Raw genomic sequence first — 16303 nt, 5'->3', positions numbered from 1 at the left:
TTCCGTTAGTTTGGTTAGTTCTCTCTTCTTCCCTTTCAGGTTCTTCACGACTTGCACCCCACTGGTTCTGCTGTCCCCAAATGACTCCTTCACATGCCATGAGCTGTCAGTCTTTCTGTTTTATTAGCCTGTGGCACGCCACCAGGTCCAGACCCCACATCATATTATTTGTACATTACTGAATGTAATTTGGTTCCATGGGACTGATTGTGGCCCAGTGGCCCAGCTTCCTTTAGAACCAGGGCAGAATTGAGTTCAGCCAGCCACTGCATAGCAGTGATGATGTGAGTACCTAAAAGACATCACCCAGGAGGCCTTTGTGAGACTGTGACAAAGCACTTCCTGGTTTGTCTACTTTCCGCCTGGGCTTCATTTCTGATCTCTTCTGTGCAAATCAGACTTCAGCAGTAAACAAAATTGTAGTTATTGAACAAGCAAGCATCAGGGATCATTAGTCTTCATTAGACTTCCCCCCTCTCAGATTAATGCTTCATTGGATTTCTCTTCCCTCTTTTGTTTGTTGAGTTTCCTGCCTCTGCTTTTACACAGGATCATTATAAAGAAAACACATGTACCAAGTGTAGTTCTTCCGTTGTTGGTATTCCGGGCTTATTTCCTGAGCAGAGAATTTGTCACTCGGATTTGGTTTGCCTCCCTGGGCTTTGCGTGCCTACACTGATTTATTTGATTCAGATAAAAATTTAAAAGGTGATCTCAGTGACATTATGTAAAAAGAGACATGTCAAAACAGTGTGGATACAAAGAGCTGTACTTTGAGAAAGGAAAATAAATTGGATCACTAGGAATGCATTTTTACAGGTTCTTTGTAAGCAGAGGAGGCCAGAACTGCTCTCCTATGTCTCATTTCCTCTTCCTATCTCTCCACTCCACATTCCTTCAAGTATAAAGCTCACATAGGCTACACTTCTGCTCGTACATTCTGCATCTAGCATCCCACGGTTTCCCTCACACTTGAAAACTCATGAGCCTAGGGGCCAGAGTGATAGTGCAGTGGGCAGGGCATTTGCCTTGCATGTGGCTGACTGGGGTTAGATCCCCAATGTCCCATAGGGTTCCCAGAGCACTGCCAGGAATGATTCCTGAGTGCAGAGCCAGCAGTAACCTCTAAGCATTTCTAGGTGTGACCCAAAGAGAAAAAGAAAGAAAGAAAGAAAGAAAGAAAGAAAGAAAGAAAGAAAGAAAGAAAGAAAGAGAGAGAGAGAGAGAGAGAGAGGGAGGGAGGGAGGGAGGGCAGAAGGGAGGGAGAAAGAGAGAAAGAGAAAGAGAGAAAGAGAAAGAGAAAGAGAGAAAAGAAAATAGACCTCATGAGCCAGCACCTATCTTTTTCCCTTTGCCTTCTCAAACTTGCCATTATCTTTGGGGTTGGTTTTGAAGGTAGAGGCAGGGAGTGTCCAGCTAAACTAAACCACACTCTTTACCCCACACATGTCGACTTATATTTCATGCTTAGTCCTATGCTAAGCATATGCCATGTTTTTCCTCTTGTTTTGAGGGAAAGAGGGATCAAAATTAACACCCTGTGCTCACCTTGACTCCGAGTGATTCTTGACCAACGTGGCTGGTGTTTCAGTGTTAGAACCCAAGGCTACCCTGCTGCTTGGTGTATCCTGGGTGCTGGGGACAAAGAGCCACATGGCCGTTAGTGCTCAGGGGTCTCCAGGCTACACCCCACAGTGTTCTGCAGTGTGTGTGGGGAAGGAGTGTTTCTTTTAGACAAGAAGTACCTTATCTAAGCGAGCACCCTGCTCTCCTATTTAAGTCATATTTGACCTGTGCTATTTATCCAGAAGAAGTTTCTGGTTAAGTGACCTCCTCATTTATAAAATAGAAGCAAAAAGAGATGAAGGGGTCACAATTCTAGAATGCTTTGGAGTTGCCTCAGGTAAGTGACTTGTCATTTGAGGGACTGAGGAAATATCACAGGACCTAGGGGCAAAGCATAGGAACCACCACTCTGGTTCAGTCTCGGACACTCGGGTCCTAGCCCTGAGCCATATAGCTTGATTGAATATCTCCAGGAGCGTTCTCTGGGGCCCCTGAGCACTGCTTAGCTGGAGTCCAAAAAGAAAGAAAGAAAAAGAAACATTGGTGATTTTAGCTTTATTCTGTAGTTGTTATTGTTGCCATCCATTGGCATTTAACTCTGGGGTTGAACTCAACTCTTATATTCTCATTTTGTTCTTTCCCTTACTTCCCAAATCTAAGTCAATTACTTCCTTGCACTATACACTTCTTTACTGCTCTCTTTAGATCTTTCTCTCCTTTTTCCTTTTTTTGTTTGGGACCACACCCAGGAGTTCTCAGTGCTTACTTCTGACTATGTGCTCAGGGATCACTCCTGGCAGAGCTCAAAGGGGTCTGAGGATTGACCCAGCTTAGGTTCAGGTGCATGCAAGGCTAGCAAGCACCTTAACCACTGTACTATCTTTCTGATCCTAGATCTTTTTCTTAACATTGGTACAAAACGGATTTGTTTTGACTGATTATTATTTTTGTTTTTATTTTGCTTTTTTGGGGTCACACCCAGCAATGCTCAGGGATTACTCCTGGCTCTGCACTCAGGAATTACTTCTGGTGGTGCTTGGGATGGGATGCTGGGGATTGAACCTGGATCGGCCACGTGCAAGGCAAATGCCCTACCTGCTGTGCTATTGCTTTGGTCCAGGTAATGAAGTTTTTAGTGTAGCAAAATGACAGGAGAATGGCTCAAAAAGTCCTTATAACTCCTATTTTAAGGACTTCCTGCAACTGTGTGGCAAAGATGTGATCGGGGATGAAAAGTACCTACATGGAATTTTCTTTCTTTCTTGGCTTTGCAGCTTTGTCAGTAAATAATAAATGTCGACATTCTGTGTGCCAAGCTTGCCTTGAAATACTAGCCTTATCCAAGTTTGTCTTTATTGTGATCAGATGTGGATCAGATATTCTTATTATCCCCATTTTTTTTTCAGTGAAAACTTCCTGGGATCCTAGCACTCAGGATGGGCCATCTATTTCCTAACCTTGAGCGCTTAGCTCAGGAACATTCTGTTCTAACCTGTGATGTGCCTGCCTCTCAGAATCTCTAGGGTGTGGCTGTGGTTAACGTGATGTCATTCCCAATTCTCTTGCAGGTACTCCTTCCAGGACGAGGAGGACATGTTCATGGTGGTGGACCTCCTGCTGGGCGGGGACCTGCGTTATCACCTGCAGCAGAATGTTCGCTTCCAGGAAGACACTGTGAAGCTCTTCATCTGTGAGCTGGCCTTGGCCTTGGACTATCTGCAGAGTCAGCGTATCATTCACAGGTCAGTCCAGGCCAGGGAGACACAGAGGGAGCTGCAGGCCTGGGAGAGCACTTAACCTGCTGCTTCAACAAGGCCGTCTTTGCCAGATATTAAATTTTCATTTAGCTCATGCAACAGTCCCTGGAGATGGGGTCACTGCATTCTCCAGGTGAAAAAAGGCACTGAGCTTAAGGTGACCAAGATTGCAGTGAGTCAACAGGACAAGGATCAGTGAATATCAATGCGCTTTGGCAGTCAGGTCTAGAAAAAAGAGGAGAGAAGGTGATTTGGATGGATCTTGTAAATATAACAGAAGTGGAGAAAGAAAACAAAGGGACAGAAATAGATTGGGCGAGATTAAAATTGGAAGTGAGGGCTTGGGGGGAGAAATGCGATTCTGTTTCAGGTGTGGGGACTGCAAACAAGTCAAAAAGAGCCTGTGTCTCCTTCATTGGGCATTTGTGCTAAACCAGTAAATAAAATGGCTCTAAGCCAGATTGAGACAAAGGGATGATACTTGTTATTAGTAAGAGTATTGCTGATTATAGTGATTTTCCATGGAGCATTTCACTGGATTTCTATAATAACTTGTGACAAGTGATCAGAACAGGTAGAGTTAGGCTAGTATTAAACCTGAAAAAAAAAAAACGGTGATTTGGTGATGTTACTTATCATTTAATTTACAAGGATTTGGAACCTGTGGCATGGGTGACTGGAACTCAGGAGGGGTGATGGTGTGTTATTTTTTTTCTAACGCTAGAAAATAAAAAGTATTTTTATATTTACAAAATAAAAGAATTTGGATCAAGTGTCCACTGATAGCTTAGGAGCAAGAGTACCTCTCTTGCAATCTTGAGCATGGTGAGACCACTAGTTGAATTCCCAAGACCACCTCACATACCTATTGTCATCATCCCAGTAACTGATTTATTTATTTATATATTTATTTATTTACTTTTGCTTTTTTGGGTCATACCCAGCAATGCTCAGGGATGGCTTCTGGCTCTGCACTCAGGAATTTCTCCTGGTAGTGTTCAGGGGACCATATGTGATGTTGGGGATTGAACCCAGGTCAGCTGCATGCAAGGCAAATGCCCTCCCCACTGTACTATCATTCCAGTCCCCCCCCACCGCCATTGACTGTTGTTTGGGACCCCTGACTCCACAACTAGTGGACTGATGGAAATTGTTCTTTCAACAGTTATTGCAGCTATGACAACTAAGGGAAAGGAAGTAGGATTCAACAAAGGATAATTCATTTGAACCTAACCACTATCAAAGCAACTTACTTCCACTGAGAACTGTCATTTATTATTTATTATCTTAAATTATCTAAATATAAAGAAGACTTAATATTTTTTTCCTGAAGCCCTCATTAGAAAACTGTAGCTCATAGATTTTCCATGGATAAATGGTTGTCAGATGGTATTGCCCAATTTAGAGCCAGACCTCTCTTATCCCACAAAGTTCCTTCTATTATAGCTATTTGTGTTAACACACATATGAAACACATGTGTTAATTGATTTCACATCATTAAAAGTCCACATATGTGACTGCTACTGTCAACTCTCATTGTTGAAGAATTTTCCAAGTTTTCTATTTTGTTTCCTTTAGTAAAGCCTAACTAGATAAAAATCTAACTATGACTAATTGGTGCTATTCTGGAATTTACTTTGATGAGTAGCAAACCTGTGGACAAAGATGTCAATTGATAGGTTCTCTGTGCGGGCACCATAGACTGATCCTTTTGTTAGTGACGAAGTAGTTATTATGTAAAAATAATATTGTAAGAATTATTATATAAAGAATAATGATCCATTCTTGGAAAGGCCTACTTGCATGGAAATGTGCTTATGAAATAACAAATGAATGCATACCGGTTCATCTCTCAAGTGAATTTACACTCTTGGTTCTTTTGGTAACTCAACTCTTGTTTGAACACGGTCTTCTTCCCATACTAGTTTTGGAGTGTTTCTTGATACTTTTGGAAAAGAACTTGTGTTAATATCTGCGATGTCCCTCTTAAGCCTTCACAAATGTTCATACTCTCCAAATTCTCCATCATCAGTGTTTTTTACTTGCTGGCTTACTAATCTCAGAAGTTAGCATGGCAATGCCATTGTCGTTTAACTCTGTGGGCATTTGGGTTCTATGAATTTCCTTCTGTAACAATTTCATTTTCTCAATCTTCACAAGTTAATATGCTCTGAACATTTTTGCCTTGTACTTAGATTTGTGTTCTAAGAGAAATTCAGGAGAAAAAAATAAATGAAACATTTTCACCCTTAAGGAACTTAATAATACCAAATCTCAATTTCAACTTTTTATCCACATCATCACCGGTCATTGCTCCCATCACTGAATTGCCACTTAAATAAGAACTCAGGTTTAATTTTTCTTCCTTGCCCTTTAAACACTGATAATTATAATGTCATAGGCCTTAAGAAAGATCTTTTTCACTGAAATGTCTGTTCATCTTGGCAAACAAGTGAAAGGTCAACATGGGGATACTATGAACTGTGTTAAACCTAGTGCTATCCTCTTGGAATCAAAGACCAATTCAGAAGTATTTCTATTGCTGACTGGCTCCCTGCCTTACATCCCTGTATGTGTGTATGTATGTATGTGTATATATATATGTATATGTGTATATATGTATATATATGTGTGTATATATATATACATATATATATATATATGGGTAGGGAAGCATCTAGTGGTGCTCAAGGCTTACTCTTGGCTCTGCAATTAGGAATCTCTACTGGTGGACTTGGAGGACCATATGGGAATTGAACATTTGTCTGCCATATCTGTTGTCTATCTTCTGTCTCCTTTCATGTTATATTTTATTGACAGGACATCATGTAGCTTTCCTGAGGAGTTGTGCATTTTTAATGTGTAATTAATTAATGTAGGTTATTTCTACTAAACTGTAAATTCCTTGTGAGTAGGGCCTTGTGTGTTTCTCTTTCAATTGTAAAAACAGCATGCAGCAGAAGTATAAAGGCATGAACTCTGCCTAAAATAGAAATGACTGATGGACCATAATTATGCAAAACTCAAAACTGTTTAGGAAATAAAAAGACACATCTCAATTTCACTAAGCCTTTACGAGATACTGTGAACCAACTATAGGAATTCTTGGGAGATATTGCAGGTTCAGTTCTAGACTGTCACAAAAAGCTAATATCATAAGGTAGGTTCCAGCAAGTGTTTGGTTTCTCGGTGAATGTTAAAGCTACAGTTATATTGGTCAGTGGTCTATTAAGTATGCAATAGCATTATGTCTATACAATAATGTACATACTTCATTTAAAAATAGACTGGGGATGTGGAACACATACTTCGCATGTATGAAGATTTGTGTTTGATCCCTGGTACTGGAAAAAAATGATAAAGATCTCAGCTTTTAGAAATCCTATTTTTTTTTTGTAGCAGAGGGTTTTAGGGCACCAAATAATTTGAAATGGTTTCAAGTATCTCTTTGTCTCAAGCATGTAGAAAATATTAACAGTGGCATTCTGAGACTGGCCATTTTGGACAGAGATAAAACACCAATAGCAGAAGAAGGGAGATAGGCTTCTGAGAACTGCAATTGTCTTTATAAGATTCATTTTTTCAAAAGAACATGCAAAGTCATGATGGATTTGATTGAATTTAAACAACAGAACAAAGCTTCTTTCAGTTATTTAGAAGACAGGATTGTAAGACACATGCTGAGTTACAAAATACAGAATTCACAAAATACAGCAGGTTCCCCAAATAAGGAAAAACCATCTGCATAAAACTGCAGCTATAAAATATGTGACTTCTTTATTTCAGTTTGGGAAAGGCATTTTGCCTCTGGTCATGCTAGTTGATTTCTTAAGTACCCACAGCAGCCTGTAAATCTATGTGGTGGTGTGTAGGAGGCTTTCTAAGCTCTAGTGAATTACTTCACTCCATCTTCCCACAACCCCAGGAGGTTGATGATGTTATAGTCCCCATTCTACAGTCGATGAAACTCTGGTTCAAAAAGATTAAATAACTTGTCCAAGGTCTCCTGGATAATAAGGAGGTGTGACATCCCTTAATGGAAACGCCCAGTTCCAGCCTTGTACTGCTCCTCGGACCTGCAATGAAAACCCAGGTCAGGGCTGTCCCACTGCACTCAGGTTATACACAGTCTGACACAGGTGAGGGCACTAATAGACCAATCAGATGGGAGAGAACAGTCTAAAGATAAAAGCTGCTTGAGAAAGATTTAAGTACTTCAGAAAAGATGAGGGTTTGGGATAATCAAAATTATTTTCTTAGTGCTTAGAAGGTTTAAAAAAGTATTTAAATTCGTCGGAGCAAAAAAAAAAAATATTCCCAGTGCCTGTAAAGTGAAATAAAAGAGTGGTAGTACTTGTGATCTCCCTATGCAAATACAGAATGAACTGGCTTTAATTTTTTGTACAATTTGACTTTACTTCCCAACCATGTCTAGCTTAGTTATTTTTTGGCACCATTAGTCCTGTTTCAGGCATAAATCCCAAGCAAGACATCAATGGGGTTTTGTGTTATATTTTTCATAAAATTTTTAATCCACAGACTTGATTTTTTTTTGGGAATTTTATAAATAGGTAGAATATAAAGCTGACTTTCCTTAGTTTTTGAATTTTTTCCATAGTTCTGTTAAACTCTGAATTGTATAATAAACATTATTTTAGAATTGTTACAATTAGACAATGCTCTTGTTAATCAAGAAGTCAAATGTTTTTCTGTGAATTCAGCTTGGGAATTAGCATTCATTTCCAAATTATGCCCAATTTCTAGCTTAGTACTCTCTGTTATGACTTTTAATCAGATGTTATACTGAAGATTTTAAAATGTGAGCAATGTACTTGTTTGTATTTCAAAAATAAGGAAAGTAAAATCATAATCCTTCCTGTGGGGCTAGTACCACTTGATTTGTTTATGTCAGTTTTCTCTGCTGAATAATATAATTACTACAGACCAAAGATGAATTTGTATTCACTTCTTTGCCAGACATAAAAACAGATCCATTATGATAATAAACTAATGAGGAAAATTGCATAGAAAAGCTAAATAGTAAGTCATCTGATCAAAATGCTATTTGAATAGATGTTTGATTGCTTTTCCCTTTCTAAGAATTACCCAACTCCAATATGTTATAACTCAGATTTTTCTAAATCCCTATAGGAATAAGATAACAATCTAATTAGACAATCTGTGCTAATAGTTGTTGTATGAAGAGAGTCTTGCAGAATGGAACATAGAAATGTTGAGGAAATAAAAAGAAAAAATGTCGAAAAAACACAGTGAAAATTTTATTCATCACCTTTTTCTTCTTGCTATAATTGCAGAACGAGTAGCAAACCTACAAGTTCCTCTCAGGACCTCTGTGAAATGCTTTTTAGGAATTAATCCTTTTAATCGCCTCTTGAAATGATGCTTTTAAGATATCTACTTTCCTATCAGAAGCTAAATCTTGATTGTAAAGAAAAGAACTGAGGAATAATGGTGCTTGCACAAACATTCATTCAAAAGCTATTTCTCTTCCCTGCCCCCAAAATACACACTTTATTTAAACACTCAATCTAAGTTAGGTGGTTACTGGGAAAATTAAGGACTAACCAAATGAATGAGTTCATTACAGACATTTGATTCTTGGGTGCTCGTGACAGTCAAGATTCCTGTGGATAATGTCTTCAGTGGCTTTCTAATCACCTTACATGGGTGTCCATGGTCCATGGGCTCATATGCTCTTTCTTCTTTGATGTCTTTTTTTCTTCCCTATCCATCGAACTCGGTGACTTTAGCTAGCATATATTATCTCATATTTTCTTGGGATCAGGACTCTGGACACAACTTACCTGGGACTCGGCAAAGTTGCAATAAAAGTCTGGCCAGAAAAGAATTATCTTCTGGAGGCTGGAGTAGGTGAAGGTCCGCTTCCAAGTTTTTTTGAGATTATTGAATAGAAGGGATTTTCCTGTGGTTTTAGCACTCTGGGCAGTTGGTATGTTCAAATTCAGCAAGGAGAGTGACTGACAGTGCAGGCTAGCAGGACAGAGTGTAGAGCAGAGAAAAATAATCACAACGGTAAAGCTTAACATAGTCAAGTGTTTGACATCCCATCACTTTATCACACAGTATTCTTTAGTCATTAGCCATACATTCAGGTCACTTGCAGGGACTGGGGATTATACAAAACATGAACACCAGGAGGTCTCGGGTGACCATATAGTCTCTCCCAACCCCACCCTCTAATTTCTTCTAAAGAAGTTATTTAATGATGGACTGCTACACCAGTTTTTCCAGTGACCTAAACATAGCCCTAGATTTCCAGTCAGGAAAGAGGGAAGAAGATGGGACCAAACAATAAGAATTGGTTCTTTCCCACTTAAGCAATAGGATTATTTCCCCACAGCCTTCTGAGAATGTTCTGCAAAGTATGATCTCGTTATTCTGCTTTCTTCCCCCCTCGTTCCCAGAAGTCTGCAGGCCCACTAAAATGATCTGTCTGAAGAACAGGTGATGATGAAGTGAGATAAATAGCTATTAGCACACTTACTAATCAAGGTTTTGTTTGCAGTTCACTTGTGAACCAAAAGTACCTATGCTTTAATCAAGGCGTTAGATTTGCTAGCAGGCCTCATCATCTGAGCTGAGAGTTCACCTTTTTATCTGACTCACTCATCCTAGTGTGTTTGAGAATCATATTTTTCTTTCCTGACATGATGATTACAGGAAAAAATAAAAATCTTTCTCCAGATAATCATTTTCATCAGTCATCACTGAGTGACAGGTGAGCTCCCAATGGATGAACTGTGGCTGGCACAGTGACACCTGAGTTTTCTGAAGCCTGTGGGAATGAGTGACCCAAGGGAGATGCTTTTCAATTCCTGACAGTGTTTGCATCATTCTGCTCACCAACAGCTTTTAACAGTGCTGTAACTTTACAACGCATGTATTTTCTTATTTACTTAAGAAAGTGACCGTGTATTGTGCATGTATGAAAGTGACCATGTATTGTGCATGTATCAAGAACTGGGCTCACCCTAATAATAATTTACATACATGCCCTCATTCGATTGTCAGCAACACTGAAAGGGTTAAGTAACTGGCACAATATCATCTAGTTCGTGTATTGAAGCTGGATTCAAAGTAGATAAACCTGCTTCAAAGACCCTGCTCTTAGTTTTTCACTTTTTAAATTGAGGAGTTGTTCCTCAGCAGTGCTTGGGGGGTCCAGAGACTGCTCCTGGCAATATACCTCCCAGGTGTAAGGGTGAAGTGCCACAGTGCTCAGATTTGACAGTTCTGGGCATCACCAGAGGTAGTCAGGTGGTGTTCAGCAGCCACCAGAGTCACACTCTGGTGTGTGGAGAACTATGCAAGGCAGGAATTGAACTCAGGACCTCAACTATGCAAGATATCTCTGCCAGCCCTTTGAGCAATCTCTATATTAGTACTTTTATGAAATTATACTCAAGGTTAATTCATTTACTTAGTGCTGGGACCAGAGAGATAGTACAGCAGATAAAATATTTGTATTGCACGCGGCCAACCCAGGTTCAATTTCTGGCATCCCTTATGGTTCCCTTGATGTTGGATGTCGGTGGGCCCCAGGGGTGGCTTATGTGAAGCACAGAGGATAAAGACAGTCACTTTCTCCCCATCTGCTTCTGCCAACCAAGACCCAGGGTTACTGGGTTCTTGTCTTGCCTTGCAGAAAAGAATTTCAGAAGTAAATGAGCAGTGAAGTGAAACAAATTTTATTTGAGGGTCTTTTTGAAGGGAAGGAGGGGGAGAGAGAGAGAGAGAGAAAGAGAGAGAGAGAGAGAGAGAGAGAGAGAAAGTGTAGCACACTCAAGAAAGAACAGGCTTCTCCAAGGGTGGAGAGAGCCCCCAACATACATCCTAGCATTAGGTATGAAAACAAGAGAGCACATATGTCAAGAGGGGAAATGAAGGCGACACATGTGCTCACAAGCAGCACATGGGCTCCGGTGGCATATGTGCACACCTCCTTTGTTCAAAGTGGCTTTTGTAGAGTATCTTCTTGGGATGTCTTGGTCTGAAATGTTCTTAAGTCTTCTCTGGGCTGAATTGCTAAAGTTAATCAGATTAAGGGAGAGGTCCGAGGGTATTCAAGAAATTTCCTTCATGCGGAAGGATCCAGTCTTCTTAGGGTTCATTGCTGGTGTCAGGTGAGAGTCTTATTGGGCCTAAGTTCCTGTTTTCTGCAAGGTTGGTTTGCCTTTGCAACTTCAGAGCTATTATTTCCCAGGAAATTTACTGCCATTGTCAGATAGCTGTGGCATTTAAAAATAGTATTTTTAAATAGTATTTCAAGGTCAGAGAGATAGTGCAGCAGGTATGGCACCTGCCTTGAACCTTTCTGACCTGGGTTCGATCCATAGAACCCCATATAATCCTTTCACTCTGCCAGTAGTACGCCCTAAGCACAAGTGGGTATGGCCCAAAAACCAAAACCAAATTTAAAATGAAATATTTCTTTGGTTCAAGGTGTTTGGGTTTATTTTTAAGTATCTGCAAGAGAAGCTAATCTATTCCCATTGATCCAAGCAGCAGACTTGGTATGATAAAAGCAAGTTTCATTATACACTATCTTATTAGTTATCTTGAATGTGTCCCACTTGCTGCTGCCTTTTCCTTTTAGCATTTTCACACTTTTTCCTGATGGAGTGGTGGTTAAGAACTTGCCCTTTCTTTTTGTTTTGGTAAATCTTTTCTTCAGTAGATCACAAACCCTAACAAACATTCTCTTTTGCTAACTTCCATGATGGAAGGGCCACTTGATCCTCAAAAACAAAACGGCAATGCAGTAATGAGGAGCTCAGGTTGATCCGTTCTATTCAGCACCTGCTCCCAAGCTACCAAATAATGAATGAGCATGAATAACACATTGTGAAAACAGGAGAACCTGCCTTCTTTGTGTTATGCTTCAGAAGTTTCTAAGGGAGCTTTGAAATGACTTCTGATACAAGGCCTCCCATCTGTGAAAATCCCTATTAAAAAGGCAAAGAACTACTTGTTTACAGATTAGTCTTTAACTAGCCTTGCTGAGCTCTAATGACTTCTATAAGGTTAAGAATTTTGTTAATATGCAACCAGGGACTTGCTCCAAATTAAATCTGACTTTGTCAGGTATATATTTTAGTTCAGTGCTTCAGTTTTGTTCATTTAGCACCTAGTATCAATCAGTCATGCACCAGGCATAGCTCTGTGCTTAAAACTTTGAAAAGTGAAAATATGGTTTCTATTCTCTTAGAGTTTATAATTTTGGTGGGGGAGGGGAGAGAGAGCGAGAGAGAGAGAGAGAGAGAGCAAGGAGCAAACAGATTGTGTGTAGTGCATCATGGGAAATAAAAAGAGAGCTCAGGGAGAGACTTCAGTATTAGGGCTGTAGCTACTTACCCTAGCACTGAAGCAGAACTGGTTGTTAATGACATTTGCAGGTGGAAGGCTATGATGTCCTGGAGCAGAAAGAGACCTTTGTGGTTGGGACAGTGAGAATAATTCAAAAAGGCTTGGGAGAGGTCAGGTGAAGGCTGGTGACTTTGCCAAGATCAGCCAATGCTCTAGCTCCATCTTTCTGTTATCAGGGCTACAGAGCCAATTAGGAAGAGAACAGGAATTTGAATCCTCTGTTTAGAAATCAGGATGCAACCTTCACAGTGGCTGGTAAGAGGAGAAAGATGGAAATAGAGATTGGGCTCCTTCTGTTAGTTCAAATATTAGTGCATGATAGAACTGGTGAAATGGTTACTCCAACCTTTTCATTCAGCAAATAAAGGATCAGCACTTTTTGTTTGGGGGTCAAAGCCAGTGGTGCATAGGGATCATGCTCAGAGGACAATCTGTTCTTCCTCAGGATTGAACTGGGAATGGCTACATGCAAAGAAAGTGTCTTAACTCCTATTCTATATCTCTGTTCCTTTTTTATTTACCCCCTGGAGATAGGGGGCAGAGACTAGATAATATTTTTGCCTTTGCAGGCTCTGAAGTCTCTATCATTGTTCATTAATACTGTCAGTGACAGGGATAATATGTAAACAAATGAACATGTCCGTGTTCCAATGAAACTTTATTGAAATTTTAATCTCACATAATTTTATGAATTCTCAATATTCTTTATTTCTTTAGTCATAAATATAAAGAATGTAACCATGGAGATGGCCTAATAGTCAGGAACACATACTTTGCATAATCAGGGATCCAATTTTGGCCCCCAGTAGCCAGCAAGTGTGTTCCTGGTGGCCCCCAGTGTTTCTGGGCCCTTGTAGAACCATACCATAGAGTTTGAGTGTTGACTGAGCACTGCCAGGCATGACTCTAGGGGCTCCTGAGAATTTCTTGAGAACCTCTATTCCAGTTTTTTCAATGAAAAATTAAATTTATAGCTCACAATCCATATAAAAGCATAAAATATGCTGAATTTATTTTTTGTATTTTTTCTTTCTTTGTTTTTATTGAATCACCATGAGTACAGTTATAAAGCTTTCATGTTTGAGTTTCATTCATAAAATGGTCAAACACCCATCCCTCCACCAGTGCACATTCTCCACTACCAATGTCCCCACTATCCCAACATTTCCCCTGCCTCTATGGCAGACATTTTCCCCCTTACTTTCCCCCTTACTCTGCCTCTCCTTTGGGGCATTATGGTTTGCAATATATATACTGAGAGGCCATCATGTTTGGTCCTTTACCTACTTTCAGCACACATCCCCTTTTCTGAACCATCCCTCCAACCATCATTGACTTAGTGATCCCTTCTCTATTTCAGCTGCTTTCTCCCTCAGCTCATAAGGCAGGCTTTCAGCTATGGAACAATATTACTGATCCTTGTGTCTACTTGTCCTTGGGTGTCAGTTTCATATTATGTTATTTTCTATTCCACAAGTATATGCAGTCCTTCTATGTCTGCCCCTCTCTTTCTGACTCATTACACTTAGCATGCAGTCTCCTGCCCCTGCGCCTGACTGTCCTTGCCACTGGGGCCCCTTGGAGGGGAGCGGGTTGAGCTTTCCTCCCCACCCCGACCAGGGCTCCAGCAGCCAAAGACCTCCAGGACCAGCCACCACCATGCTGAGACCACTCTCCGCACACATGAAGGTACTGGCAGAGGGACAAAGTCACGCGGGTTCCGGGGCCGAGATCTCCAAGCCTACTCGGATTTGGGCCGAGCTTCCTCCGCCCAGATCCTCAAAATTCCAGTAGGCGGGGGTCACACCCACCACTTGGCCCCCTGGCGCCATGTAATCCCATCAGCGGCCAAGACTCAGAGACTATAAAAACCAGCTCCCGGAACTGACATCTTATTGACATCTTATTATGACATCCTATTATGACATCTTATTATCTCTTTCCTACTTTGGACAAACTGGCAGGCTACCGAATGTAACCTGCCCACATGGCAGAGTCTGGCAAACTCCCCGTGGCGTACCCAATATGCCAAATACCAGTAACAATGATGGGTTTCATTCTCCTAAAGAGCCTTGAATATAATCTCAGGGCTAGGATGAAGGAGATGTTACTGGGGCCTGCTCAAGGCAATCGATGATTAACAGGATGATTTGTGATTGTTGTGACACTTAGCATGATGCTCTCCATGTCCATCCACTTATTAGCAAATTTCATGACTTCATCTTTCCTAAAAGCTGCGTAGTATTCCATGGTGGTAATTTTCACTATGAAAGTTAGGAGGGACCTCAGTAAAAAGATGACATTAATGATTCTCTGTGGGAGAGAAACAAGGAATCTGAAAGGCTCCATGAAGAGAATTTTTCTTACTGTCTCCCATTGGCTTAAGTTTGTAGTAAAATATGCTGAATTTAGCTCAGAGGCTATGGCATATCACCCCTGTTACAGATGATAAAACCAGGCCCAGAGAAGCAAGTGACAGGTTTAAAATCACAAAGCGTTTCAGCAACAAGAACAAGACAGAAGAGGATGATCTTGATATTGAGCTAATATTTTTAAAAGTGTTTTCACTGATAATAAAAAGCACCATAGTGCTAAAAAATGTAATATTTAGTTCAAATAAAGCAAAATGATGCACATGTGTATTTTAGAAAATAAAGGTGGAGTGGGGGGTAGGAAAGTTTCGTAGAAAATAAAAACCTCGTGCTACTATTTTCTTTTTAGTCTCTTTGGTGGGTTCTCAACATATACTGAAGTCTTGTGTAGAATTGTCACAATATAGAAGTAGACACAATATAGGGCTGGAGCGATAGCACAGTGGTAGGGTGTTTGCCTTGCACGCAGCCAACATGGTCGACCCGAGTTCGATTCCTCCGCCCCTCTCGGAGAGCCCGGCAAGCTACCAAGAGTATCTTGCTTGCACAGCAGGGCCTGGCAAGCTCCCTGTGACGTATTCGATATGCCAAACACAGTAACAACAAAGTCTCCAATGGAGACGTTACTGGGCCCGCTCGAGCAAATCGATGATCTACGGGAGGGACTTTACCTTTACCTTTACCTATAGAAGTAGACTCAAACATGCTTACATTCCTGATCTCAGAGACTTTATGATCACAGCATGAAGATAATCTGTAGCTCAACCTTGTTAAGGACTTACCTGCTATGACATTGACCTTCCTACAGCAAGTCTGTGTCTTATGTTCAGCCTATGCAGTGAACAGACAATGAGGGTTGTACACTGACCCACCACCGTGGACAGTTACTTTGCATATCTATCTTTTGTTTATCAGTGACGTAAAAATAATTAGCCAAGAAAGTTGAAAATTCTTTGTAGACTCATAAACACTTCTTTCATATTTTTTAGTTATGCATTTCAGTTATGCATTTTTTTCTGTGATTCTTTTTATTGAAGCAACATTGGTTTACATGAGTATTTAGTGAGCATGTTCTTTTGTAATAAAATATTAACAAATAAATATCTTTTTAACAAATAGGTATCATTAGAACTTAATAAAATGGGTATATTAAATTTTATAATACTGTTAAAGTATACACAGATGTTGAATAATAATGC

At 40.3% G+C, this 16303-nt stretch overlaps 1 protein-coding gene across 1 annotated transcript in view; it reads left to right on the top strand.

The window, feature by feature from the left end:
• The window catches only part of STK32A (serine/threonine kinase 32A), a 129454-nt gene that overhangs the window by 54949 nt on the left and 58202 nt on the right, over positions 1–16303 (top strand). Inside the window, exon 5 of the mRNA XM_056124593.1 lies at positions 3135–3308. Within this exon, the coding sequence (XP_055980568.1) occupies positions 3135–3308 (174 nt within the window). The remainder of the gene's footprint in view (positions 1–3134; positions 3309–16303) is intronic.

The sequence above is a fragment of the Sorex fumeus genome, unplaced genomic scaffold (genome assembly GCF_029834395.1).
Source record: "Sorex fumeus unplaced genomic scaffold, SorFum_2.1 ptg000051l, whole genome shotgun sequence".
In the NCBI taxonomy this organism is placed as follows: domain Eukaryota; kingdom Metazoa; phylum Chordata; class Mammalia; order Eulipotyphla; family Soricidae; genus Sorex; species Sorex fumeus.
Note: the sequence above shows the minus strand (reverse complement) of the source record. Positions and strands in the feature narration are given on the sequence as shown.